We start from the raw sequence: 27,362 nt of genomic DNA on the forward strand, positions 1-27,362 counted from the left end.
GATTTCCCAAAGAAAAAAAAGATGAAATCCAAGAGAGAGAGGAAGCCGGCGGGAGAAAGGAGGGAGAACCCAGTCGTGATGAAGGCCTTCTACATCGCTGCTGCTGTCGCCCACGACTCCATGGAAGGCTGATCTCTTCACTAGGGCTGGATGCAACCCTAACAAAGGGATAAGGGTTTTATATTTTATTTTATATTCTTGGGGTTGTATGAACTTATTATTTTTAATGGATATCTTCTTTTGAATCATATTTAATTTCTGTGATTTTAAGTATGATGTTCGTACAACTCTTCTTCATGATCACTAAGTAAATATAAGATAGTCCATGCTTAGGGAAGATGCAGTGTCCTGCCACATTAGTTTAGGATAGACATTTCATGCCAACCGAAGATGGATTATTTCCAAATTACTTTTGTGAATTTTTATTTAAACGCTTATTAGGCTTGTAGCCAATTTGCATGATAATCCAAGAATAAATTAAAATATAATTAACCCTTGTTCCGATGTTAGTGGTGAATTTCTTGCCCTAGTTTTCCTCAAACTGATAACATTTTAATTAAATTCCTTAGTTTAATTTTCTTCACAAACTCTTCTTTTTAAATATTTTTTATTTTTAAGAAAACAACTGTACCACAATCTCTATGGATCGATACCCGTAATCACTATCCTACCAGATACGTGCTATTGCGTGGTTTTTAAAGTTGACTATCAATCACCTTCATAAAGACCTATTATACCATCTTTTGTTATTATCACCAATAGATGATGCCATTGGCAGGAACTATAGCTATTATCAGAATAACTAATATAATTGATCACCATATCTCGCTTGTTGATTCACTTGTGAAGTGTGTTTCTTTTTAGTTGAGGGCAACTTTGCTACGGTAATTGCTTGGATTCAGGAGTAAGCCAAAAAGGTGGGTGCACTTCCCTTGGTATAGTACATCTCGAGCCTAATGAGAGCGGGTACGTTCCTTGTTGCGAGGAGTTTCTACCGCGAAGCAAATAAAGCTGCAGACTAGGTGGTCTCCTTTGTAACTTATCACTTTGATCGTTTGTTTTGGACGGATTGTATACTTGCCCATGGGACATTTCGGGATATATTACTTTTGAATTTTTTTGGATGTATTCATGTTAAAGCCGTGTGAATTGCCCCCCCCCCCCCCCCCCAAAAAAAAAAAAAAAAAAAAAACAATGTGTATTTGTTTAAAGTGTATTTGTCACTTTTTGGAGAAGAAAGCTTGCTTGTGACATATTTGAACTCTCTTAAAACCAGCTACATTCACATCACCGTTAACTAGGTTGGAATCCCAAAGATAAATATGTTCCATCCTCGAGACAAAACATAGAGATTTTTCAAAATATGTAAAACAAAAGGAATCACGTCTAAAACAATACTAAAGGCGATTTCACAAACTTGTATGTAGATCTAAGAATGAGAATATAGATAATAAATTTTAACCACAAAGATACTATAGGGAACAGTAATTATGACAAGTCAATATTAAACCTAACCTTTAAATAGAGCCTTGTTCTCTACTTTTAATGCTGCAACACAAAGTTCATGTTATTGGTGGCACGTCCACACTAACATGATCAAAGTTATTTGTGTTGATGGACACCCATTAGACCATTTGATGGTCCTATGCAATAAAGACCACTGGATCTAAGGCTAGAAATGGGCCCGAGCAGCCTGAGGCCCGTCGACCCAGGCAAGCTTCAGATCAGGCCTTGAACCAAGCCCGAGAATGCATGGGTCGGGCTCAGCCAAAAACATGTCAGGCCAGGCTTGGGCTAGGGCTTGACCTGGCATCAAAAGGCCTATGCTCCGCCTCTCTCCCTCCTAATCTCTTTCCCCCTCTCTCCCTCCCAATCTCTCTTTCCCCGATATTTCTTCTCTCCTCCATGCTCTCTCCCCCCCTCTGTCTCATTTGTGTTGGAGCTCAGAGGAGAAGCTCGAGCCTAATTTAGGGCAGTCCAATCAGTCTTCAACCAAACTCGAGCTCAGAGTCAGATCAAAATTTTAAAAGAAATTTTTAGCCGCAGCACAATTTGAAGCTCGGTTTCTTTTTCGAACCAAAGCTACACTACGTGAAAGCTAAAAAATTCTTTTTAGAAATTTTTTATTTTCAAAAAGAAAATGACCTAATTTTCTCCTATTGGATTAACATAATTCATCATACTTCCCTTCAAACGGCGCATATATGAAAATTCACTGTTGGACATGCATTTCTTGCCTTTGAATAATTATACAAATAATGCAATTATGCAACAATAACTCATCGCACCATAATAAATTATAATTAATCAAATAATATAGCTATCTAGAACCAAAGAAAACTAAATTTAGAAATTTACAAAAGAATGGGCAAATTTGTCAAAAAGGTGATATTTTACTCTAATAATGAAATTATCATAATCATAGTTAATTATCTTCTTCTTAAGGCCCAAAAGGGCACGACATCCATCCAGTAAATGAGTTATTCCTCATATCCAACTTGATGCGAACATTAAAACTAGGTTATCTGAAAGATTGATTCTAATCTTTTCCCATATGAGAAGGAGATGACAATCACGAAACCAGAGGGGATAGAGTACATCAAATTAATCAGGCGGAAGTATTAATTAAGACTATTCTTAATATTAGAAAAAGGATCGGGACAAATTAGGGACATCAACCTCATCGAATTGAGGGCTGAGTTCCAACAAGACCATACGTGAGATAGTTGTTGGCCATCTCTCAACAAGCCCTAGATGGCGCGGTAGAGAATCCAAACTCGTCAAAGCAACGCTGGTGTATTAATTAGGACTATTCTTAATATCAGAAAAAAGGATTGGAAAAATTAGGGACATCAACCTCATCGGATCGAGGGCTGAGTTCCAGCAAGATTATGCGTGAGATAGTTGTTGGCCATCTCTCAAAAAGCCCTATATGGCGTGGTAGAGAATCCAAACTCGTCAAAGCAACTCTGGAGGAATATATAAAAGCTATATAAAAAATTTATTAAGTCTATACGCTATTTACATGGCATATTGAGGTGACGTGCAGCATGATCATAAAATTAACACCCCTATTCCTCTACGGAAGAGAAAAAATGAGGGGAAAAAAAAACTGATGCCGCTGCCAAACCTAGGGAAGAGGAAGAGGTGTTAGTTTTAGTGCCAAGTTGGATGCCAGCTTAGTAGATCAGGAAAATTATACATTGTTACTTCAGCATATATTACTATAATGTCAAAACCACGCAACTGGCAAGTGATTGGTATCTAATGAACGTTTTCTATCGCCCACTTGATGGATCAATATGATCTAATGCAAAAGCACCAGTTTTTGTTTTTTTTGTTTTTGTTTCATTGCTGATGTGGGACGTGAGGATTTAGACAAGCGGAGACACATCTCCAAAATAGTTGGATGCGTGGAGTTAGATCGATGCTGCTGGCATGCCACGAACGTAGCACTGCTTCTTTGTGCTGGAAATTTTATTCTACACCCAGGGGCGGCCCAATGCATTTGGAGGCCTAAGGCGAACTCGCTAAGAGAGGCTTTTTTTTAAAAAATGATAAAATATTTTAATAAGTGCAAAATGCTTTAAAAATTTATTTAAAATAATGAAGTACTTTTCAGAATTTAAACAAATGAAGAGTAAGGAGAAAAACACAAATAGCCCATATATACAACTAAATATGGTCTTACAAGCCAAAACTCCAAAGCCAACCTAGGTTTTGCATTGGCTCCAAGCAAAACCAAGAAGTTCAACTTTTCAGATTCAGAGCCCTGGATAGAACTTAAAACTGTGTTTATAAATATATTGCAAACCAGACTGAGATGTTCAATGTATGCTACAATTACTAAGTAGTTCTTTATAATGGATGTTTATTAGGAAGCTTCACCAGAAAAAGAAACAAACATACACTGGGTGATAACTAAAAGCAATAACAAAAGTAACATCGGCATAGCAGGAAATAAGCAAAGAAAACTGTATCTTAATCTGAATATGTGAATGGTACAAAGGAAATGATACAAGCTGCATTTAACCTTTTAATGATACTGATACTTCCAAAACAGTAGGACGAAACAATGAATTACGTACACAACCAATATGTTCAACAACAATGTCACAATTACGTGATTTCCTTGTTCAACCAAAACATAGGTTAGAATTAAGCCCAATGACTTTACCTAAAATATTATTGCATTGGACTCCGAAGCCTTTTTCCAAGCAACATAGATTGGCAATGTCAAGAGATAGTCATTGTTCAATGCATATATCAACAGCAAATCTTGTGCTGATAGTTCTTCAAATTGAGCATCACATAGAAGTTTCATAAAAGACCGTTGGAATTGAGTTGCAACAGCTACAACTCTGCATGTGAAAACCAATTATGAGTTAGGCAAAAACAACAAGCAAACACTAAATGGAGAATGATATGTATTTTACTTTGTAGAGAACTTCAAATCAGGAACAAAAAAATAACACAAGAATCCTATCTAAACGCATTGGGCCCTGAAATGCATTGGACCAATGCTATATTGTCTATGAACAAATCACTGCAGCAAATTAACAAACATCTGATGTGCCAACAGTAGATTGCAATATAACAATTCCAAGAGCATGGACCAGCAACAAAAAACAAGAGATGCAGCCGATCAAACCCATACAGAGAGACCAGAGAGGGAAAGGGAAGTAAAGAAGAAAACAGATAAAAGAAATCAGATAGAACGGCAGGAGAGAAAAGAGAATCAGGATTTTCTTTTTTATATCTTGCACTTGATCACAGGAAATCAAAAAAAAGAGAAATCAAGACTTACAGGTTACAACTCTACAAGTTGGGCAGCGACGATAAAATTGGAAGCTTCCCGTAATCCCATTGGAACTTGGATGCTCCCGGGCCCGACTTAGAGTTAGTGGCTGGCTAGCTGTGGAGAGATCGAGAGGAGCCGACTGCCTTCTTATCATCGGGTTCTTGCCTTCTTGGAGCCGGAGGATGGTCGACCGTGGACCACTGACGAGATCGAGAGGAGCCGACTGCCGAGGAGGATGAGACTTTAGAGCGGAGCCATGGAGGCCAGAGCCTAGAGGTCGGAGGAGCCGAGGCGAGGAGAGTTGGAGAGGAGATCCGGACTTTGAAGCAGGGGCAGCCCAAGAACTGAAGATTTGAGAAGCCTCAAGCCGTCGACGGTGTCACAATCGAGCTGAGAAGGGAAGGGTCGAGCCGCCGAAGAACTGAAGAACTGAAGAAGGCAAAAAGCACTGGAGTCTGGGGGGAGAGGAGAACTAAAGAAGCCGAGAAGGTTCAGCAAAAAAAAAGCACCGGCAGAGAAGGGGGGAGAGAAGGGGGGAGGGAATGTCCGTTGTTTATCGTAGCCGTCGCCCGCCTTACCTCACCTCAGCCACCTATAGCCCGTAGCCTGTCTGTCGTCGGGGACGCACTGTAGCGGCGTAGCCAGGCGATAGCCGGTAGCTTTCGGATGTGAAGCTGTGCAGCGTTAAACAGAAAAAAAAAAAAAAAACTGGGCAGTGGGTGGCAGAGCGGGGCCTTCCTTGGGCCGGAGGCCTTAGGCGACCGCCTCAGTCGCCTAAGGCTCGAGCCGGCCCTGTCTACACCATGTGCATCACGTAGTGGTGCACCATGCCAAGCACACTACAGGAAATGTGGGAAAAGCCGACCCTTTTTTGCCGACGCTATTCACTAGCATCGGGAAAAAATACCCCAAGCGCCACATATCCTCACGCTTCAAAGAAGCGTCGGTAGCTTCCTCCTCTCCCGATCGAGCCCTAGCCTGGAATCCTTTTCCGCCTCTCCGCCTCCCTGAGTACCCACCCAATCGAGCCCTAGCATTTCCGCCTCTCCGCCTCCCGATTCTCCCTCAAGCCTCCTCCCTCCTCTCCGGTTCATAGATCGAGCGTTGCCTCACCTCCGCTCATATAACTGGTGGTTCATAGCTCGAGGCTTGAGCCCTAGACTTTCTCCCTCACCCCCTGAATCCTGATCATATAACGTCGGATAACTCCGTGACGATAACCCTAACCGATCCCACCCTGCTCCCTCTCCCCCTGCTATAAAAGGACCGTAAGCACACTATACAAAGTGATATATCTTCTCCGTCGCTTGCTCTCATCTCATCATCTTTCTCGATCTCCGCGGATGGCTGCGAACTCCATCCTCGCCAACGGCGGCAAGGGGCCGTCGCCCGGCCGCCTCGCGGCGGTGTACAGCGAGGTGCAGACTAGCCGCCTTAACCACTCCCTCCCCCTCCCCTCCGTCGTTAGGGGACCCTTCAAGATCGTGGATGGCCCTCTGAGCTCCGCCGCCGGGAACCCCGGTATCTGTCTCCCCTGTTTTCTCTCTCCCCCTTATGACTTGATTGAGATCTATATCGATCGATCTGAGGCCAATGATGGTCTGTGTTTTGATTGTCATGCTTGTGACGATATCGATTGCAGATGAGATCAAGAAGCTGTTTCCTAATCTTTTCGGCCAGCCCTCCGCCACGCTAGTTCCGACGGGTTCCGCTCCTTCGGAGATGGCTGGGAGTCTTAAGGTCGGAGTGGTGCTCTCTGGAGGCCAGGCTCCCGGTGGGCACAATGTCATCTCTGGGATCTTTGGTGAGCGCTTCGTTTCATTGTTTCTTTTGGATTTTTACCCCTTATTGATTGATTGATTTCTTTCTATATCCTTTTGTGGTCATGGATGATTTTTTTTTTGGTGTGCTTTTGGTTGATTGTGTGATGGATTAATTTCTTGGTTTCCTCATCTTTTTTGTCGTCATGGTAGATTACTTGCAGGATCGAGCCAAGGGGAGCACGCTGTACGGATTCAAGGGAGGTCCAGCAGGGATCATGAAATGCAAATACATGGAGCTCACTTCAGAGTACATCTATCCTTATAGAAATCAGGTATCTGGCTCGCCCTAATAGTTCTGGATTAACCAACCGCATCTTTCTATGCTACAGGGTTTATAGACCGTTTTCCCTCTTCTCTCTCTTGAATTTCACATTAATATACTATTCACACGTGCTTACCTTGATTAGACAATAATCTTATGGGAAAAAATATGTTTGAGGAATGATGATGCTGATTTTTCTAACCTAGTTTTGGATAGGAGTATTCGTGGTCTTTCTTTCTTGCTTGCTTTTTAATAGATGTTTAGCTTTTTTTGTTACTGTTGTCCAGAATCTGTAAGTTTAAATAGAGAAAAAAACTGAAGAAAAAAAAAAGAGGATTAGTCTGTGCAAAGTAAAGCTTATGGTTTGTAAGGAATGCCATTGTGCCTAAATATTGTACCTAAGTATTATGATGCCAATAAAATACAATAGATTTGCTCCCTGTTGTTGGTTTGACACTGTGAGGCTCAGTTGCCTCCAATAAGCTTGGTGATGGTTCATAATGATTGGTGATGCACTTGCAAGCATTTCTATTTAATCCTCTTTTTCCAAGCATTTCTATTTAGCACTACCTTTAGATAAAACAAGTGATGCACTTGCAGTTGTGAATATCAAATTTGGATCCATTTGATAGTTTGGATTTTTTTTTTTTTTAACAACTGGCTGTGAACCTAATGGCAAACTTTTACCTTTCTTATCATGATTGGGACTGGCCATGATTGTTTTAAGTTGGCATGACATGTGAGTATTGCTGTGAAAACCAAAGGGGCTAGATAATAAACATCGAAGAAGTGTGAATTATTGGGTGCTTTTATTGAAATGAAAAGTAACATACATTGGTTGGAGAGGAAGGGAAAATATTCACTTCTAGATTGCGAAAGTTATTGTTTGAACGTAAAATTCTTTGAGAAGGCAGCACGGAAACTAAACTATTAAAGTGTATATGGAAAGACATGATGTATTTGTAATCAAGGTAAAACTACGGAGTATCAGAAACAAATGTACTCTTGCATTATTCAACATAGTCCTCGGATAAAATTTGCTCATCTTAACATTCCATAACGGTAATTGTGGTGGTGCTCCATATTTGTTCATGCCTATTTGTGCTAGTGGTTCTGTTGATACAACACCATGTGCTATCATGCTATGAATGCTAATCAGCTGTTTGACTGTTGAGTTACAGTCTAGTTGGTGGCCTATGCATACAAATATTTAGCCAGGTAGCACCCAGTACGTTGATTCCTTGCACACTTGTTTCATGCAAGCATTTACTTAAACAGTAATGACCTTTATGTAGTTTATAATTGCATCTTTTTTTATTTTTTTTTGGAAGTAAGTTATTTGACTTCAATTTTGTGGTTTTGATATGAAAATAGGGTGGATTTGATATGATCTGCAGTGGAAGGGACAAAATTGAAACTCCAGAACAGGTGCTTATTGTCTATATGTATCTACAAATACCTCTTGAATAAATGCAGTATCTATTGTGAGCCATTTTTACCCTGTTTATTGATTTTAAATTTTCATTCTTCTCATTTTTTAACTGACTGATGCTCTCTTATGTTCATATGCATCAGTTTAAGCAAGCTGAAGAGACAGCCTTGAAACTTGATTTGGATGGACTTGTTGTGATTGCTGATACTTCTACTCGTAGAGATGATGATGCCGTCGACCCTTGAGACCTCGTAGGCTGTTTATTTAGGAATTTGCTATGTATGTTTTTAATATTTTTAAAGTACAATGTAATCAAATATGATAATATGATTAGCTTTTAATAAAAAATTTTGTTTGTGATGTGACTTTTGTGATGGGATAATAGGTTGTGTGTTTGCTGTGCTGGAAAAATTTGTTTTATAAATTTGTATACAGGTTTCACATTTCTTTTTATGATTTTTTTTTAAAAAAAAATCTCTATTGCCGACGCTTAAAAGCGTTGGCAATAACACTATCCCGGCACAGGCGCATAAGAAGATTTTAAGCCTTTGCCGACGCTTTCAAGCGTCGGCAAAGGTAATCGGATATAAAGCCTTTGCCGACGCTTTAAAGCGTCGGTAAAGGTAAGATAATGCCGACGCATAAAAGCGTCGGTAATCCCGGCACTAACACTATCCAGGCACATGCACACCGACGCATAAATCCTTTGCCGACGCTTAAAATCGTCGGATATAAAGCCTTTGCCGACGCTTTAAAGCGTCGGTAAAGGTAAGGTAATGCCGACGCAGGCGAAAAGCGTCGGAACGAAAATTATCCACGCCCACCTGCCCGACAGTTTCGTGACGCTTTTGGACGCGTTGGATTAGAAAGTACTGACGCTTATAAGCGTCGGTAAAAGCTCTGGAAAGCGCCGGGAAATACTATTTCTTTTGTAGTGGCACTTATTTTTTTGGATCATAAATCAAGTACTCATCTCAATAATTGATATCTAGGGATAAATATTTGTGATTGTCGTGGTGTATCGGTCATGTGATGTATATGCATGTGGTGTAGGATATAATTTGGGCAGCTTGTGTGGGCTCAAAAAAGTTATCGATCATTGTCTTAGTCCTATAAATAGAACACAACGTTAAAAGGGTTATCATGGTGGACCCCTCTGTCAACTCATTTGTTTGACATAACAACTTGTATTTTTACATGCCAATATGATGGATGATAGCCATTCATTTTTAAGATAGACGATGCAGCGCCCATCCAAATATGATATCTATCCACAATAGTGGGACATGAGAAGTTAGACCAAGTGTTGGCATGCCATGGAGGCAACTTTTGTAGACCTAGCCTTTTTTAGGATTTAAGGCCGTGTTTGGCACAGCCGTTGGCAGTAGAGCTTTTGAAAATAGAGCTATTGAAAATACAGCTTTTTGAAATAGAACTTTTATAAAAAAAATATTTACCGTTTGGTAACTAAATTTTTAAAGTGCTGTGGAACTTTAACATGTGTTTGGTAAACAAACTAAGAAAGCACTTTTGGTACGACAAAATGACCATAAAAAATATTGTATAGTATTATACAACAAAGCATAATAAAATATAATATATATTAATACATAAATATACGATATAGTATAATATTACTGTAATGTAATATAATATAGTAATATAATATTATATACTATAACATAATAATTTAATATAATATTAAATTATTTAACATAACATATCAATGTATTATGATATAATGTAATATAATATTATATTTATAGTATAATACAATAGTAAAGGTATAAAATATTATAATTAATAGCATAAAGGTATAAAATATTGGGACTCCTGCACATTTTCATGATTATAAATACATATTTTTTGTAATTATTATATTTTATTATAGGTATTTTGGTCAAAAAAGAAAAAAAAATTTATAACTCAAAACATCTTCTCGACGGGGCCCAAAAGTGCTATTTTAAAGAAGCTCCAAGACCAAAAAACTGTTTTAGCTTTCTGGCAAAGCTAAAACAGCTTTCCGAAATTTTTACCAAACACCTCAATTTTATCTAAAAGTGATTTTGGAGGGCGAGAAAGTGCGTTTTGGCCCTCCAAAAGCTCTGCCAAATGGGGCCTAATTGATGGAAGAGGACACTAGGTAGCTAGGGGTCACTCATTTGATTTATCATAGTATAACATAGCTGTATCAATAGATGAAGTAGTATAGACTGAGCATCAGTCACTCTTTTGATTTATCATTTATTACTTGTGTGTTTCATAATTATTCACATGGCACTTGGAATTTCATACTGAGCAAGTTCTTACGAACTTTATTTAGTTTTCTAATAAATATATAGCATTAGAATCGGAGCGAGGATCAAAATAGCTATATTTTTTTGATGTATTTAGTCCATAATTGAAATTGAAATCAGAATTGGATCACAATGGAATTTGAATACTACGATAATGATTGTTATTGGGCTTCCCCAATCTTTTCTCTAAAAAGGACAAGCGGCTAGCTGTTTTTAATTATCACACGTGGCTGAGTTAGATTGTTTTCGTGAAGGGAATCAGGTGGGTTGATGCTGTTGTGGTTTAATCTTGTTACAAGATTAATATGTAGTCCGCATGTGAGTTGCCATCAAAGGCTGAAGGTTGCGAAGATCGTAGCTTGATTGAAGAAAATTTGCAAATTTGGTGTCATCTAACATGAATCTGATTCTAGCCATGCAAGATGATTCTTAAGATAGGAGCATTGGATACAGACATTAGATGCCTGCTTTATTGATTTAAATTCCCATCATTTATTTGCTTAGGTTTTGTTGTGGAAGTTAGCAATTGGATGAATATTTCCATCTTCTGTAAGTCAATACCTTGTAAATTCTGTTTACAGGGCAGCTCTTAGATGTGTTTCCAAACCTAAGGAGCAAGCAATGCATTTGGAAAGTTCTCATTAGGGGGCATTGTTCAAGGTTTCGATGACATCAACATCACCAAATGAGAGTCATTCCCCGAATCTTAATTTTTTTTTCCTGCTCTCCAATATAACCAAAATAATGGTTCTATTTGTCCAGTTGAACTTGAACTAGGTTCATTTGGGAATTAAATATTTGTTGTTAATTTAGTTGCTTTTATCCAGTATAACAAAATAAGTGACAATAACTGAGGAATAATAGTCTTTAATTTTCTGAAATGATCATTTATGTAAATTTTTAATATTTAATATTAAAATTCAAATTTGAAAAAAAAATCAGTAAGATAAATACTTACATTGCAAAATAATGACCAGCTATTCTTGTTATCACTAATTTTTGTTTTGTAAAGTAAGTTCCATAAGGTTTCTTCCTCTCCCTTTTTTTCTATTTTTTTTACTGTTTTAACTTTGCCTGAAATGGCAGATTATCTATCTGATGTCTCTGAATTATCATAATACGCCATGGCAACATTTTGCTTAGAAAGAAGAAAGCATTTGCATTATTTGTATGCCGATATGAAGCTTGATTGTTTCCGAAATCCATGGCTGACCATGTTGGTAATTGCTGCCATTCCCTTCGTTCTCACCTTCATAAATACCTATTATACTGTCTTTTGTTGTTATCGCCAATAGATGATGCCACTAGCAGGAATAATAGCTATTATCAGAATAACTAATAGGATTGATCATCTCTGTATCTCACTTGTTGATTTACTTGTGAAGTGTATTTGTTTTTAGTTGAGGGTGACTTTACTATGGTGATTGTTTGGATTCAGAAGCAAGATAGAATGGTGGGTGCACTTCTCGTGCTACAATAATCTAGAGCCAGATGAGAGGGGGTACCTATTTTGTTGCACGGGACTTCTACCGTGAAGCAAATGGAGTTGCGAATTGGGTGGCCTTTTTTCTAGCTTATCTATCTGATCATATATTTTGGACAGATTGTATGCTTGCCCCGAGTGTATTCCGGGATATGTTACATTTATTTTTTTTCAATGTATTTGTGTTCAAACGGATATGCCCAAAACGTGTACTTCTTTTAAGTGTATTTGTCACTTTTCTAAGAAGAAAGTGTGCTTGTGACTTATTTGTCACTTTTCTTTTAAGTGTACGTTCACATCACCGTTAACTAGGTTGGAATCTCAAAACATAGAGTTGTTTTGAAATATGTAAAAGAAAAAGAATCACATCTGAAACAACACTAAAGGCGATTTCACAGGCTTGTATGTAGATCTAAGAATGAGAATATAGATAATATAGATCTAAGAATAATAAATTTCATAGGGAACAGTAATTATGACAAGTCCATATTAAACCTAAGCCTTAAATCAAGCCTTATTCTCTACTTTTAATGCTGCAACAGAGAGGTCATGTTGTTGGTGGCATGTCAACACTAACATGATCAAAGTTATTTGTGTTGAGGGATGCCCACTAGACCATTTGATGGTCCTATGCAATAAAGACCACTAGATTTAAGGCTAGAAATGGGCCCGAACCACCCGAGTCCTATCGGCCAAGGTAAGCTTCAGCTCAGGCCTTGGACTAGGCGTGAGAATGTATGAATCGGGCTCGGCCGAAAAAAATTTCAGGCCAAGCTTGGGCTAGTGCTCGGCCTGGCCTAAAATGGTCTATGCTCCCCCTCTCTCCCTCCTAATCTCTATTCCCCCTCTCTCCTTCCCAATCTCTCTTTCCTCTATCTCTTCTCTCCTCCATGCTCCCTCTATCTCATTTGTGTTGGAGCTCAAACTAGAAGCTAATCTTCAACCAAGCTCGAGCTCAGACTCAAGTCAGAATTTTAAAAGAAAATTTTAGCCGTAGCCTAGTTTGAAACTCGGTTTCTTTTTCGAACCGAAGCTGCATAGAAGCTAAAAATTTCTTTTTAGAAATTTTTTATTTTCAAAAAGAAAATGACCTATTTTTCTCCTATTGAATCAACATAATTCATCATGCTCCCCTTCAAACGACATATATATGAAATTTCACTGTTGGGCATGCATTCCTAGCCTTTAGATAATTATACATATAATGCAATTATGCAGCAATAATTCATCGCACCATAATAACTCATAATTAATCAAATAATACAGCTATCTAGAACCAAAGAAAACTAAATTTAGAGATTTACAAAGGAATGGGCAAATTTGTCAAAAAGGTGATATTTTACTCTAATAATGACATTATCGTAATCATAGTTAATTATCTTCTTCTTAAGGCCCAAAAGGGTATGACATCCATGCAGCAACTCTGTTTCAAAGCATATTAGTTATTCCTCAGATCCAGCTTAATGCGAACATTAAAACTTGGTTATCTGAAAGATTGATTCTAATCTCTTCCCATATGAGAAGGAGATGACAATCACGAAACCAGAGGGGATAGAGTACATCAAATTAATCAGGCGGAAGTATTAATTAAGACTATTCTTAATATGAGAAAAAGGATCGGGACAAATTAGGGACATCAACCTCATCGAATTGAGGGCTAAGTTCCAGCAAGACCATACGTGAGATAGTTGTTGGCCATCTCTTAACAAGCCCTATATGGCGCGGTAGAGAATTCCAACTCGTCAAAGCAACGCTAGAGTAATATATAAAAGCTATATAAGAAATTTATTAAGTCTATATGCTATTTACATGGCATATTGAGGTGACGTGCAACATGATCATAAAATTAACACCCCTATTCCTCTAAGGAAGATAAAAATTGAGAGAAAAAAAAAAACTGATGCCGCTGCCAAACCTAGCGAAGAGAAGAGGAAGAGGAAGAGGTGTTAATTTTAGTGCCAAGTTGGATGCCAGCTTAGTAGATCAGGCAAATTATACATTGTTACTTCAGCATATATTACCCAAATGTCAAAACTAGATAACTGGCAAGTGATTGGTATCTAATGAACGTTTTATGTCCCCCACTTGATGGGTAGTTCTATATACACCCCCCCTATTGCTCAGGACACCCCCCAAAAACCAAAAAAAAAATACCCAAACTAACCTTTAGTGTAATTACCATATTGCCCTTGAAATTTTCTCATACACCCCCCTTCCTCCTCCTCCGTTTCGTTTTGAAAAGAAAAAAAAAAACACCCCTCAAACCCCCCTTAAACCCCTCCTCCCCCGTTCCCCCTTCTCCCTCTCGTCGCCGGCATTCTCCCGATCTCCGACCACCTCGCCGGCTTCTCCCGGAACCACCTCGCCGGCTTCTCCCGAAATTTTTTTTTTCACGGTTCGTGCTCCGTTCGGCACTGGACCGCCGAACAAAAGGCTTCTGTTCGGCTGAACAGTGCCGAACAGAAGCCTTCTGTTCGGCAACCCTCAACCGAACAGATCTGTTCGGCTGCACAGTGCCGAACAGAAGGCTTCTGTCCGGCACTGTTCAGCCGAACAGAAGCCTTTTGTTCGGCGGTCCAGTGCCGAACGGAGCACGAACCGTGAAAAAAAAAAATTTCGGGAGAAGCCGGCGAGGTGGTTCCGGGAGAAGCCGGCGAGGTGGTCGGAGATCGGGAGAATGCCGGCGACGAGAGGGAGAAGGGGGAACGGGGGGGTTTTGGGCGTTGGCGAGGTGTTTTGGAGGGGAAGAGCGGGGTGGGGGGGGGTTTGGGGGGTGTAGAGAGCAATTTAGGTGAGGGGGTGGGGAGGGTGGGGGGTAATTTAGGAATTTTTAATTTTTTAGGGGTGTCCTTAGCAAATGGGGGGGTGTAGAGAGTATTTAATTTTTTTTTAATTTTTGGGGGGTGTCCTGAGCAATAGGGGGGGTGTATATAGAACCACCCCCACTTGATGGATCAATATGTTCTAATGCAAAAGCGCCAGTTTTTCTTTTTGTTTCCATTACTGACGTGGGACCTAAGGATTTGGACAAGCGGAGACACATCTCCAAAATAGTAGGATGTGTGGAGTTAGATCAATGGTGCTGGCATGCCATGAACGTAGAATTGTTTTTTTGTGCTGAAAATTTAATTCTACAACACGTGCATCACGCAGCGGTGCACCATGCCAAACACTTGCTTTTTTTTGGATCATAAATCAAGTACTCATCTCAATAATTGATATCCAGAGATAAATATTTGTGATTGCCTTGGTGTAGCGGTCATGTGATGTATATGCATGTGGTGTAGTATATAATTTGGGCAGCTTGTGTCGGCTCAGAAAAGTTATCGGTCATTATCTTAGTCTTATAAATAGAACACAACGTTAAAAGGGCTATCATGGTGGACCTCTCTGTCAACTCATGTGGGTGACATAACAACTTGTATTTTTACATGCCAATATGATGGTTGATAGCCATTCATTTTCAAGATAGACTGTGTGGCGCCCATCCAAATATGATATCTATCCACAATGGTGGGACTTGAGAAGTTAGACCTAGTGTCGGCATGCCATGGACGTCTCCGAAAGAAGCGATCTTTGTCCATTCTTCCGGTCCCTGGTACGAAGGATGGAAGATATGATTCCAGCCGAATCGAGATTCCGGCGCATGCATCCGATGACGTGGCACTGTTATTTTGTGCTTTTGTCTAACTCTGGTGGGTCAGCCTTCATAAATAGAAGGAACAACGAGACGAGAGCGCCTGGCCCCACCAAGGAAAAATATTTGTTCATTGTAAATTATTGTTCACTTGGCCTCATAAATGTAGCAAATAACGTTACAAGGGTTATTATGGAGACGGACCCCCCTCTCAACTTCATTTGTTGACATACCAGCGCTATTTGACGTGATGAACCTCGAAAAAATTATTGATTGGATCAGATTGATCATTTCAGCAGTAGAATATTAATCTAATAATAAAAAATGCACCATAATTTGACCTCTAAGCAATACAGATATTGACAAAAGAAGAAATAGAAGAAAAAGAGCGCAATATAGATATATTTATGTGTGCTCCTTTGTAATTATGTTGGTTTTGAGCTGGTAGATTTGGTTCAACCAATATTTTCACCATGAAGCGTGCCATTTAATGGAATAATGTGGTTGGTGTGAAACGTTTAAGTGTCTTGTTTTTGAGTAAATTTTTTGAGTTTTCCTATCATTGCTCTTCAAATAATGGAGCGTCTAAACTTGTTGCCAAAAAAATATAAGGACACATCAACAAGAATTATTGCTATATTTGGTCGCTCCTTGACCTTTATTTAGAAAACGTGATTCACATATGATGTGACTAAAATCGGATTTGCCAATCGTAAGCCGACATATAGTATAGGAGAGGGACCAGTTTCAATTGGACTTATTTTTTTGGATCAATCCAAAAAAGGAAAATAAGGAATCAGCTCCCAGTTGGATTCTAAATTTTGGAGTCTCGCTCCCGTGGGACCGGTACTTCTTATCTATAAGAAAAGACTCACGACCGTATGGACGAACACAAACTATGAGCACTCTACTTCCTCTTCTCCTTGGTCTTTCTACATGTTCTGTTCTTTAGAACTTTAGAGGCCTCTTCATCGGTACTTCATCTTCCATCATAGCAGATCAACATCCTCAGACCGGATTGTAGCGGCACAATATGTATTCAGTACTCCGATGACTTATGTTACCATATATGCTTGCTTGTGCTGTGTGGCTCTCCCTTCACATGCTTTCATCCCAGCCAGCTAATATGTGCGGCTCTCCCTTCATCTATTATTTTCCCAGCTAGAGCTAATATCATTTCTGTCCTTCTTACAGCAAAGGCGCGATGGACTCCTCCGAGAAGACCAAAGGAAAGGAGAAGGTGGAGACCATGGAAGTGAGCAAAACCATCAGTTCTGTTGGAGGGGAGCGTAACCCCAGTGCAGCAGGCGGCCTTTCCCCTGGCGATATCCTAGCAACGGACGTTTGGGCCGAAAAAATGCTGGATAAAATCAAAGTCGTCCTTCAGAAGCCACCTAGTTACACTGCATCCAAAAGCATCAGCACAGCTCCTGCAAGCACTGAGGACCGTGACAAGAAGCTTTACGAGCCAAGGGCGGTGGCCATCGGCCCCTACCACCGGAAGGCGGAGAATAATTATTTCAGAATCACAGATGAACACAAACTGTGGTGTGTGAAAGAAGTGATCGTTTTAGCAAAAAAAAAAAAAGAAGAAGTGATCGTCTTTCACCAAAAGTTAAAAGAAGAAGAAGAAGAAGTGATCGGCGAATTCCTCCGCAAATTCGTCGGTAAGATGAAGGAGAGGGAAGAAGATGCTGTGAAGTTTTATCGTAAGCATTATGGGACAGGCTATAACTTCCGCATGGATTCCCAAAGTTTCCTGGAGATGCTAATGCTTGATAGCTGCTTCATCTTGTTTGCGCTTTCATTGCGTTACGATATTGCCAAGGTAATCCCTATTCTGTTTGGCTTAGGCGATATAACATGGGCACCACGTGATATAGTGGAGGCATCGGAGCTTGTCAAGACTGACTTGCTGTTGCTCAACAACCAAATCCCTTTCTTTATCCTTGAGGATGTTTTCAAGATGAAAAATGATATTGACCCAACAAAAAAGATGCAGAATGGAGGCACTGAAGGCAACGGCTCAATCAGAAAAGTTGCTTTCGAGTTTTTTTATTTTCTCGATTTAGGAGGGAACAGTTCGCAAGACACAGAAACTACGGAGGTTGATCATCTGCTTGATTTGTACCACATGTATTTGAAGCCACCGGTGCATCCTGGTCGAAGCTTGCTTGGAGATATTCTTCCATTTATCGATCCTCCGCGATCTCTCCCCAGCGCAACAAAGCTCCAACAAAAGTCTGCGGTGAATTTTAAGGTGAAAAAGATGGAAGGTGTGCCGCAAAGCGTACTTGACGTAACGACGTGCAAATCTGGAGATATCCAGATGCCGGTCTTGCGCGTCGAAGACCATACCAATATTCTCCTCCATAATCTAATCAGCTTTGAGGAGTCTAAAAGCCACTCGCACATCACAGCCTACGTCGCATTCTTGCATCACATCGTGAGGGGAGAAGAAGACATGGAGCTGCTTGAGACTAGGAGGGTGTTGGAGCACAGATTGAGCAGCCCTGCGGAGGTGGTCGCTCTCTTCAGGCAATTACATAATGTGATCGATCCTTGTAAGACGCCGGGTTACTTGGCTAGGGTATACGAGGAGGTGAATCGTTGTTGCGACAGCAAGTGGCGCCAACTGTATGCCAATGCGAAGCAACGTTATTGCTCCAATGTATGGCTGAGCATCTCGTTTGTTGCCGGTATCGCTCTGTCAGTTCTCACCCTCATCGAGACCATCTACGCCATCATCGGCTTCTATCAAAGTTGAATGGCACCGCTGCTAGCTAGGAGCAGCGTCTGATGTTATTCTGAATAAATGGTGCATGTATGTAATCCATCGCGTATGATCCGTCCCACTTGTCTCAGATGTAATGTTCTTTCCTGTGTTGTATGCATTGTAAGCTGTCTGATGTCTCTCCCCTAGATTTCAGGGATCCTCCCTCCATCGGGGGAGACGAAGTATTTTTCATCTTCTTTTGGTGTAATAATTGTGGTGGTAGTTACTTGTGTGAATTCTCCCCCTTAATGTAAATTAAGCTTGCAAGTGGAACTTTTTAAGCCGTGTACCTAACTACTTACAGTTTTTCTGTTGTAACTGATGCTGGAACTAATGATGCAGTATTTAACCTTATTTCTGTAAGATATTATTGATTTAAAATGGTTATTAATTATTCCCTATTACTGGCTAATCGCATTCAAAATAGCTGGCACGTTCTCTCAGGAGGGACCGGGCGCGACCCCACCGATCTCCTTGGATGCACGCAGATGGAGAGTGTGCAGGACGGCAATCGGTAAATCCGTCTATTGTTGGTGAGGAAATTCACCATGCTGATGTGCCGCTTTGTGTTGGCTGAAGCTTAGGCGCCCGCGTTAGGTAAAGTTCCGCCAGTTTTAACTTGTTTGCCTTGTGGTTTGGAGAGGAGAGAGAGAGAGAGAGAGCGAGCGAGAGATTTCTCGAGCCCGATCTAGACCTGACCACGGTTCCGGAACCGCCGATTTCGGTTATGGAACCGCCGGTTCCGGTTCCACAAAAACCTAGAACCTTAACCGGAACCGAAAATAGTCGGTTCGATTCCGGTTCCGGTTCCGGTTCTAGACGGTTCCGGTTCCGGTTATAAAATTTTGAAAAAAATTAGATTGTGTAATTAATTTGAAAAAAAAATTTAAATACAAATAAATTGTGTAATTAATAAAAAATGATAATTTGTACCTCATTTTATTATTTACTCATCAATAGAGGGGGGTCGGTAATTTGGATCCCAAGAATTTGAGTTTGGAACATATATTTTCTTGCCTTTATTTGAGCAGGAGGAAGACATTTTTGATAATTGGATTGGAAAAAATGAAAATATGGGAAGGTTATGAAATGTGTAGAGAATTGGAATAGATTGAATAATTGAGAGAGCGAAAAATTGAGAGAAATTGGAAGATTGAGTTATTGAGTGGTGTGGTGAAAAAATTGATTTGGAGAGGTATATATAGTGTTGGGGATAATTTTTGTTTTCCAAAATGCCCCTCAAACTAGCCGTTTTTAGTTGTTAGGAGGGGTAAAATAGTCTTTTTCGGTTCGAACCGGAACCGAACCACCGGTTCCGATTTCGGTTCCGGTTCCATCAAACCTGAAACCTTAACCGAACCGTATTCCTCAAGGTTCCGGTTCGGTTAAGAACCGTGAGACATGGTTCTGATTCCGGTCCGGTTCACCCGTTCGGTTCCGGTCCGGTTATCCGGTTAGAACCAAACCTTGGTCAGGTCTAGCCCGGTCCTTATCTCACAACAACTAATGGTCCCCTAAGCACCGTTTCACTTAGTTAGCCCACTAGCATAATTTACAACAAATTAATATTATTATATTATGCTAATTTTTTATGCAAGCATCATAAGTATGTTTTCATTGATTAGAAAAAATATAGAACACCTCGATCTCAGGCCAGACTGACCTCTATGACCCCGGACATGAGCTAAGGTACCACTTTGACTCCAATCGAAGAGTCGCCAGCCGAGGAGAACCATCAGTACGCGTCGACCATGGCTGATAGCCCTAACAATCGATAACTCTCGCAATTTGCAATTGTGGCAGCCCTATATCCCGTATTAGACCTGTGTCGCACTTTGCCCACATGGACTGACCCGCACCATGGCCGTACCACTGACTACTGCCTGGCATCATTGCATGTCACATCGTCCTAGGTAACGACAAAACTGGCTTTCCTATATAAAAGGGGCAACGCAGAAAACTTAAGGTACACGTAGAATAAGCGCTCACAATTACTCACAGAGACCACTTTGAGATCTCTCTCTTCTACACTGTTGCCTCATTATTCTAACTTAGGTATCGGAGGGTCCCCGCCAGAAACTTTCCAGCAAGTAGACTTCTAGCAGACTATCGAGCGGAGGAGACCAGTGCCCGGCGCCTCAATTAAATATGTGATGATCTTCCATCATAGCAGATCGATTAACGTTCTCTTCGTCATTAGATCATCACACTGGATTTAGTAGCACAATATGTATTCAATGCTCAGATGACTTATGTTACCATATATGCTTGCTTGTGTGGGATGAAATTAAGCCAGCTAATTAAAACTATATGCTTGCTTGGCTGGGATGAAAGCATATTCATTGCTCCGATGCCTTATGTTGCCATATATATATATATATGCTTGCTTGCATGCTATCTCTCCCCCTTCACATATTATCATGCCAGCGAGCTGATATGTGCGTCTCTGGCCCTTTATCTATTATTTTCCCAGCTAGAGCTAATAGCATCTCCAACCTTCTTACAGCAGAGGCGCGATGGATGGGGGATATGTTGCACTTTTTTCCTCCGAGGAGGCCAAAGGAAAGGAGAAGGTGGAGACCATGGAAGCGAGCAAAACCATCAGTGCTGTTGAAGGAGAGGATACACTACAAAAAACTTGGACGTTAGCGACGCTTGTTTTGGCTATTAGCGACGCTTTTAAGCGTCGGTAGAAACCATCCCGACGCTTTTCAAAATGTCGGTAAAGCGTCGCCTATGCTACAGTGGAAAAAACATTTTTCGACGGTTTCAAAAGCGTCGCTAATTCTAATTTAGCGATGCTTTTAAGCGTCGCTCTTTGCCGACACTTTAAAGCGTCGCGAATTACCGACGCTTTAAAGCATCGCGAATTACCACTTGCCAAGAAAGTTACCATTTGCGGTCTGCATCTTCTCCTCAATTTAGAAATACAAACAACCTCCCCGATCGGTAACTTCATTCCATCCGTACAGAGTGGTTGGATTTGGCTATATAAACAGTTTTTTTCAGACCGCCGATGTGGGACTAAAATGAGGTGGTTTTTTGGCTTTCAACGACGCCTTTAACGATGCTTTTAAGCGTCATTATTTAACAACGTTAAAAAGCGTCGTTAAAAGTGTCGTCAATTACATATTAACTTCAACGACGCTTTTAAGCGTCGTCATTAGCCGATGCTTTTAAAAAACGTCGGCAAATGTTGACGGGGAAAAATTTTTGCCGACGCTTAACAAATAAGAGTCGGTAATTGTCTTTTTTTGTGTAGTGATAACTCCAGTGCAGCAGGCGGCCCTTCCCCTGGCGATATCGGAGCAAATGCAAGCCGAAGGGACGAAGCAACAGACGTTTGGGTGAAAAAAATGCAGGATAGAATCGATGTCATCCTTCAAAAGCCTTCAAAATGCAGGATAGAATCGATGTCATCCTTCAAATGCAGGATAGAATCGATGTCATCCTTCAAAAGCCTTAAAATTACACTGCATCATCCAAAAGCATCAGCACAGTTCCTGCACGCGCCGAGGACCGTGGCAAGAAGCTTTACGAGCCAAGGGCGGCGGTGGCCATCGAGCCCTACCATCGGGAGACGGGGGATAATTATTTCAGCCTCACAGATGAGTACAAGCTGTGGTGTGTGAGACATGTAATCGGCGATACTTACAAACGAGACCTCGGTAAATTCCTCGCTAAGATGAAGGAGAGGGAAGAAGATGCTTTGAAGTTTTATCGTAAGCGTTACGGGACAGACTACCTCGGCATGTGTCACGCCCCGAACCCAGCACCCGAGTTTAGGACGTGACCGGCCGCATAAGCTCTAGAGCAGTGCCCTAAAGATCATGCAAGGCCTATGATTAACAAAATTTCCAATAAATCCATAATTAATTTAATAATTCAAATAGACAAATCTGACATGTCCAAATAAACAAATTAGTTCGATTACAAGATCTTCAAATGTTCATCGACATCAAAGAAGAATAAACAAACTAACTAACTAATGACTCTGGTACTCACACTCTGCGCCCATCCCATCCAAATCTATGCATCCTGCAACTCTGATAAAGAAAAAGAAGAAGAAGGGGTGAGCTTTACAGCCCAGTAAGAATCCCTACACATCCATACCAACACAATAATAATATGAATTTGAAAACTACGACCAATCGATGCATATTTCATGAAATTATAAACAGTTTCCAAAAGACTCAAATAATCAATATAATTATGTACATCAAACATCAATGAAAGTCCATAATTATACATCAAACATCAATGAAAGTCCAGCCACATAAGAATGATATAGTATATAATAGCTTATAAATTATTATGACTGTTTTCAATGCTTTTTCTTTCTATTCTATGTTAACTTGATCCGGATCAATTATCTTTCCGACTTTGGGCTACATCCCGATCACGTTTCCAGCCCGTGACGGGGCAATCGATAGTATCACATTTCCGGCCTGTGACGGGACAATCGATGGTATCACATTTCCAGCCTGTGATGGGGCAATCGATGGTATCCCATTTCCAGCCTATGACGGGGCAATCGATAATATCACATTTTTAGCCTGTGATGGGTAATCAATACTAACGAGATAAGCCCAAAGTCCCTACTCATTTAACCAATTCACATACACACATCAATTTCTTTTTTCCATCTTATATCCGGCCTAGACTAACCATGGTCACGTTTCCGGCCCGTGACAGGGCAATCGATATAACATGGTTAGTCCATACCACTACATTCATAAATTCAATTATGCAGGTATAAGTTATACGCATACATGCATCCATCATACTACCAATCTCAAGTCAACACGATCAAAATATAATTAAATATAAAACTATTTTTGCTTTGTCTGGATCATAGCATATCAAACATATATAATGCAAAAATATTTTTATCATGTAGGATTGGCGTACAAGGATTCTTACCCTTTGTTGAAAACTCAGACAACTAATCACCCACCCTCACGGCGATCTATGAACCGGAATGCGCAGGACTCCGCTCAGCGTCCTCTCGTCCAATAGATTGTCCCCCTACAGAACCAAATCATCATTAAAATTTATCAAAGATATATGATAATCTAGGACCCCTGTTTGATTCCTATAAAGGGTCCTCTAAGATCTAACATCCCAGGACTTTCTAGAGTCCACAAAGCAATGCTCTCCCCAGATCCATGTGTAGAGAAAGAACCCAACTAGAGAGAGAGGGAAATATAATAAGAGAAAGGGAATTGGAAAGACCCTTTCTCTTTCCCTCTTCTTCCTTCTTCCCGACGGAAAGGGGACAAGGGGGTTCGGCAGTAGGTGGCCCACGGCTGGCGACGCTCCATGGTCGTCGGCCTGTGGCGTGCCGGCGGTGCCACGCCCGGCGTCGGCTGGCCGGAGCGGAAGAGGAGAAGGCCGAATAGGGTTCGGCTTTCCCCATTCAGTCCAGCGGCTTCCCGGCTACAATCCCCAAGAGGTAATGGCCAAAGACGATAGAGGAGGAGGAGAAGGTGCTCACCTTGCCTCCGGCGAGGTCCTCCCGATCGGATTGACGGCGAACGGTCCGATCCCTCCTGCGGCAAGGTAGAACTCCAATCTCCCTTCTCTTTTTTTTTTGTGTGTGGAAACCTCTCGGCTGATGCCCTAGGAAGAGAAGGGAGGGGATCCTCGCCTGATATGGTAGGGTTTTATCACCCTATAACCTCCCTTCCAATGGATTCGGGAGGAGGGGAGAAGGATTCGAAAACAGGGGAGGGAGGGCATTTCAATCGGGAGACTCCCTCCCCCTTTTTGACGTGTTGGGCCGCCCTTGCTCAGAGGCCGACCCAAACCCAAATGGGGGCCTTTACAGCATGGATCCCCAAAGTTTTCTGGAGATGCTAATGCTTGATAGCTGCTTCATCTTGCTTGCGCTTACATTTCATTACGATCTTGCCTATGTATTTCGTGAGTTTATGACGGTGGGCTCGCCCGCTGTACCATGGGCACGAGGTGATATAGTGCGGGCATCCGAGCTTTTCAAGACTGACTTGCTGCTGCTCAACAGCCAGATCCCTTTCTTCATCCTTGAGGATGTTTTCAAGATGAAAAATGATAGTGACCCAAAAGAAAAGATGCAAAATGGAGGCAATGAAGGCAGCGGCTCAATCAGAATAGTTGCTCTCAAGTTTTTTGATACTCTCGGTTTAGGAAGGAACAGTTCGAAAGACAGAGAAACTACGGAGGTTCATCATTTGCTTCATTTGTACCACATGTATTCGGAGCCACCGGTGCATCTTGGTGCAAACATTCTGGAAGATATTCTTCCACATATCGATCCACAGCGATCTCTCCCCAGCGCAACAGAGCTCCAAGGAAGTCTACGGTGAATTTTAAGGTGAAAAAAATGATAGGTGTGCCGCAAAGCGTACTCGACGTAACGGCGCGCAAATCTGGAGATATCCAGATGCCGGCATTGCGCGTCGATGACCATACCAATATTCTCCTCCATAATCTAATCAGCCTTGAGGAGTCTCTTGGCATCATGGGCTCGTACATCACAGCCTACGCCGCATTCTTGGGTCACATCGTGCGGAGAGAAGAGATGTGGAGCTGCTTGAAACTAGTAGGCGGAGGTGGTCGCCCTCTTCAGGCAATTAATTACATAATGTGATCGGTCGTTATAAGACGCCGGGTTACCTGGCTAAGTTATAAAGGGAGCAGCAGGGGCATCCATTTACTAGCGTGGGACACGGTTTGCCAATAGTGTGGCGGATTGGATGGTATCCTATGCTGCTCGTCATTCTGAAGATTAGAAAACCATACTTCTGTTTTAGCTTTATTGCAGTGTATTTAGTGTCTGACTTTGTAGGCTGTATCCATGTTCATTGTGTGTGAGCCGCTAATGTAACAAAAAAAAAAAAAAAGGGTATACAAGAAGGTACAGGTTGTTACAACTACAAGTGGCGTAGAATGTATGCCGTTATTGCTTTAATGTATGGGCGAGCCTCTCGTTTGTGGCCGCATTAGTTCTCACCTTCCTCAGCACCATCTACGCCATCATCGGCTTCTATCAAAACTGAATGGCACCACTGCTAGCAGCTAGGAATAGCGTCTGATATTATTCTGAATATGCTATGACCGCTGCTGGCAGCCAGGAACAGCTAGAATCCTGATCCATCGGTTCAAATAATGGATCAAGCCAAACCTAATCAAGTCACATCATCGATTACCCCAGCAGCCTCCGATCGAAACTACACCTTTCTGATAATTATTATAAACATTATTTATCTCAAAAAAATACTTTTAATTTTTTATTCAATAAAATAATATATTTCTTGTAATTGTGTGATCAAATGAAGGGAATTAAATTTCTAAAATCAATATTATTTTATTAAAAAGAAAGTAGAAGTAAATATAATGGTCCTTGTTATAGCAGTCCACTAATGGGAAATAATGGGATATAATAGAAAATAATAGTTATTATATTTTTATATTATTTAATTTAATAGTGTAATTGGAGACGGTCGAAACCGTTATTATGGTTATAACGCTGCTATTAAACCATGGATGAGACCGGGCCCACCTCGTCACCGTCTAGTTCTGGTGACGAGGAGATCGGATACGTCATGTGGACGGTCCTGTTCGTCTGACCTCGAACGGTACCCTCGTCTCTTTCTCAACAAATTACCCTCGTCTTTCCGATTAAATAACGAGCGCTCTCACAGATTTTAGCCCAAGGAGGCATAATGTGTCTTCTCCGGGTAAAAAGACGAAAGTGGGAAGGGAAGCATAGACGACTTTCAAAAACTTTTCATATTCAATAATAAATTATAGTAAGAAAAAGTATGGTAGGTGTAATGGGAATTATGTATAATAATAGCAAAGTCATGGAAAAGGTAGTGCCTAATGGGTTTTCATTTTATTTTTTATCAGAGAATGCTCTCCCTTTTTATTATTCTCTTTTAGCATCCCTTCATTGTTTCCCATTTCTATTGCCCACTTTGAATTGTTAGTATAAATGCGGCTATTCCAAGGAAACTTTATTAAATGAACGTATGTTCTTGATAATATTATATTATTGATGCACTTTTATGATTCTGCGATAACTATAAAGATGGGATGTTTTGTAAAATCGATCACCATAATTCTATTATTAATGCACCATAATTTTATTTTTTTTGAGACTTGGATTGTTTTTTTTTTCTATGGGCCAAAAAATTTGTTTCTACATTTCCGGACCAAAATATCCCTACCACTTCATCTTAAAATATGGGAAGAAAAAATATGAAGTGAGATGAATATGTACAATCTATGTAAACTAAAATATAGGAGAAAAGAAGAGCTTATGAGGGAAGAGAAAAAGCTCTTTTCTCTCTCGCTCGCCATCCACCATCGTCTACCACCTACCATCCAACCGCCCCCTACAGCTGCTGATGATCCTCACGTCATCCATGATAGTTGGCACTCCCAATTTGTCATCACCATTATTGACATCCACCATCGTTTGGCATCACTCTAATCTTTATCACTTCATCACATGTCATCATTATTGAGGACCTCCATCACGATGCATCGTGGCTAGCAATTTTTATCTTCACCTACCCTATTGATGATTTCTACCATCATCCTCCATTGTTAATAATCTTCAGTATCATTCAATGTCATCGATGATCTTTAGCGATAGCTACTATTACTAATGCTCTCCACCATTGCTCACCATCGATGATACACTATGCCACTACTAGTCATGATGATAATCATTACTACGACCCACCACCAACTTCTTCAATATCACCTATTATCGACAATAATCTCCACCACCCTCCATAACCACCGTCAAACTCCACGATCTATGACAATGATGATGATGAGGATCACCACCAATAGTGGA

The 27,362-nt window shown here is 40.7% G+C and overlaps 3 protein-coding genes across 4 annotated transcripts in view; all 3 read left to right on the forward strand.

The window, feature by feature from the left end:
* LOC103699705 (long chain acyl-CoA synthetase 8-like) overlaps nucleotides 1-27,362 on the forward strand; it is a 45,508-nt gene that overhangs the window by 13,754 nt on the left and 4,392 nt on the right. The window lies entirely within an intron of this gene.
* Nucleotides 6,130-8,563, forward strand: LOC149768326 (pyrophosphate--fructose 6-phosphate 1-phosphotransferase subunit beta 1-like). The gene is made up of 5 exons (XM_089929312.1): nucleotides 6,130-6,322; nucleotides 6,444-6,605; nucleotides 6,775-6,896; nucleotides 8,261-8,314; nucleotides 8,462-8,563. The coding sequence occupies exons 1-5, from the start codon at nucleotides 6,145-6,147 to the stop codon at nucleotides 8,561-8,563; spliced, it is 618 nt and encodes a 205-aa protein (XP_089785438.1). The 5' UTR covers nucleotides 6,130-6,144.
* LOC120104961 (UPF0481 protein At3g47200-like) lies at nucleotides 16,565-18,809 on the forward strand. 2 transcript variants are annotated; one of them, XM_089929015.1, is made up of 2 exons: nucleotides 16,565-16,770; nucleotides 16,930-18,809. In XM_089929015.1, the coding sequence occupies exon 2, from the start codon at nucleotides 16,940-16,942 to the stop codon at nucleotides 18,500-18,502; it is 1,563 nt and encodes a 520-aa protein (XP_089785141.1). In that variant the 5' UTR covers nucleotides 16,565-16,770; nucleotides 16,930-16,939; the 3' UTR covers nucleotides 18,503-18,809. The 2 variants fall into 2 exon arrangements, with proteins under 2 accessions (XP_089785141.1, XP_089785142.1); XM_089929016.1 differs by having other exon boundaries at nucleotides 16,578-16,709.

The sequence above is a fragment of the Phoenix dactylifera genome, chromosome 2 (assembly GCF_051530095.1).
Source record: "Phoenix dactylifera cultivar Ajwa chromosome 2, Ajwa_hap1_PhDact_Kaust_v1.1, whole genome shotgun sequence".
NCBI lineage: Eukaryota > Viridiplantae > Streptophyta > Magnoliopsida > Arecales > Arecaceae > Phoenix > Phoenix dactylifera.

Coding starts and splice junctions, on each gene's coding strand:
- LOC149768326 (XM_089929312.1), top strand. CDS start 6,145: ATGGCTGCGAACTCCATCCTCGCCAACGGCGGCAAGGGGCCGTCGCCC. Junction 6,323..6,443: donor CTCCGCCGCCGGGAACCCCG/GTATCTGTCTCC, acceptor TATCGATTGCAG/ATGAGATCAAGAAGCTGTTT. Junction 6,606..6,774: donor TGTCATCTCTGGGATCTTTG/GTGAGCGCTTCG, acceptor TCGTCATGGTAG/ATTACTTGCAGGATCGAGCC.
- LOC120104961 (XM_089929015.1), top strand. CDS start 16,940: ATGGACTCCTCCGAGAAGACCAAAGGAAAGGAGAAGGTGGAGACCATG.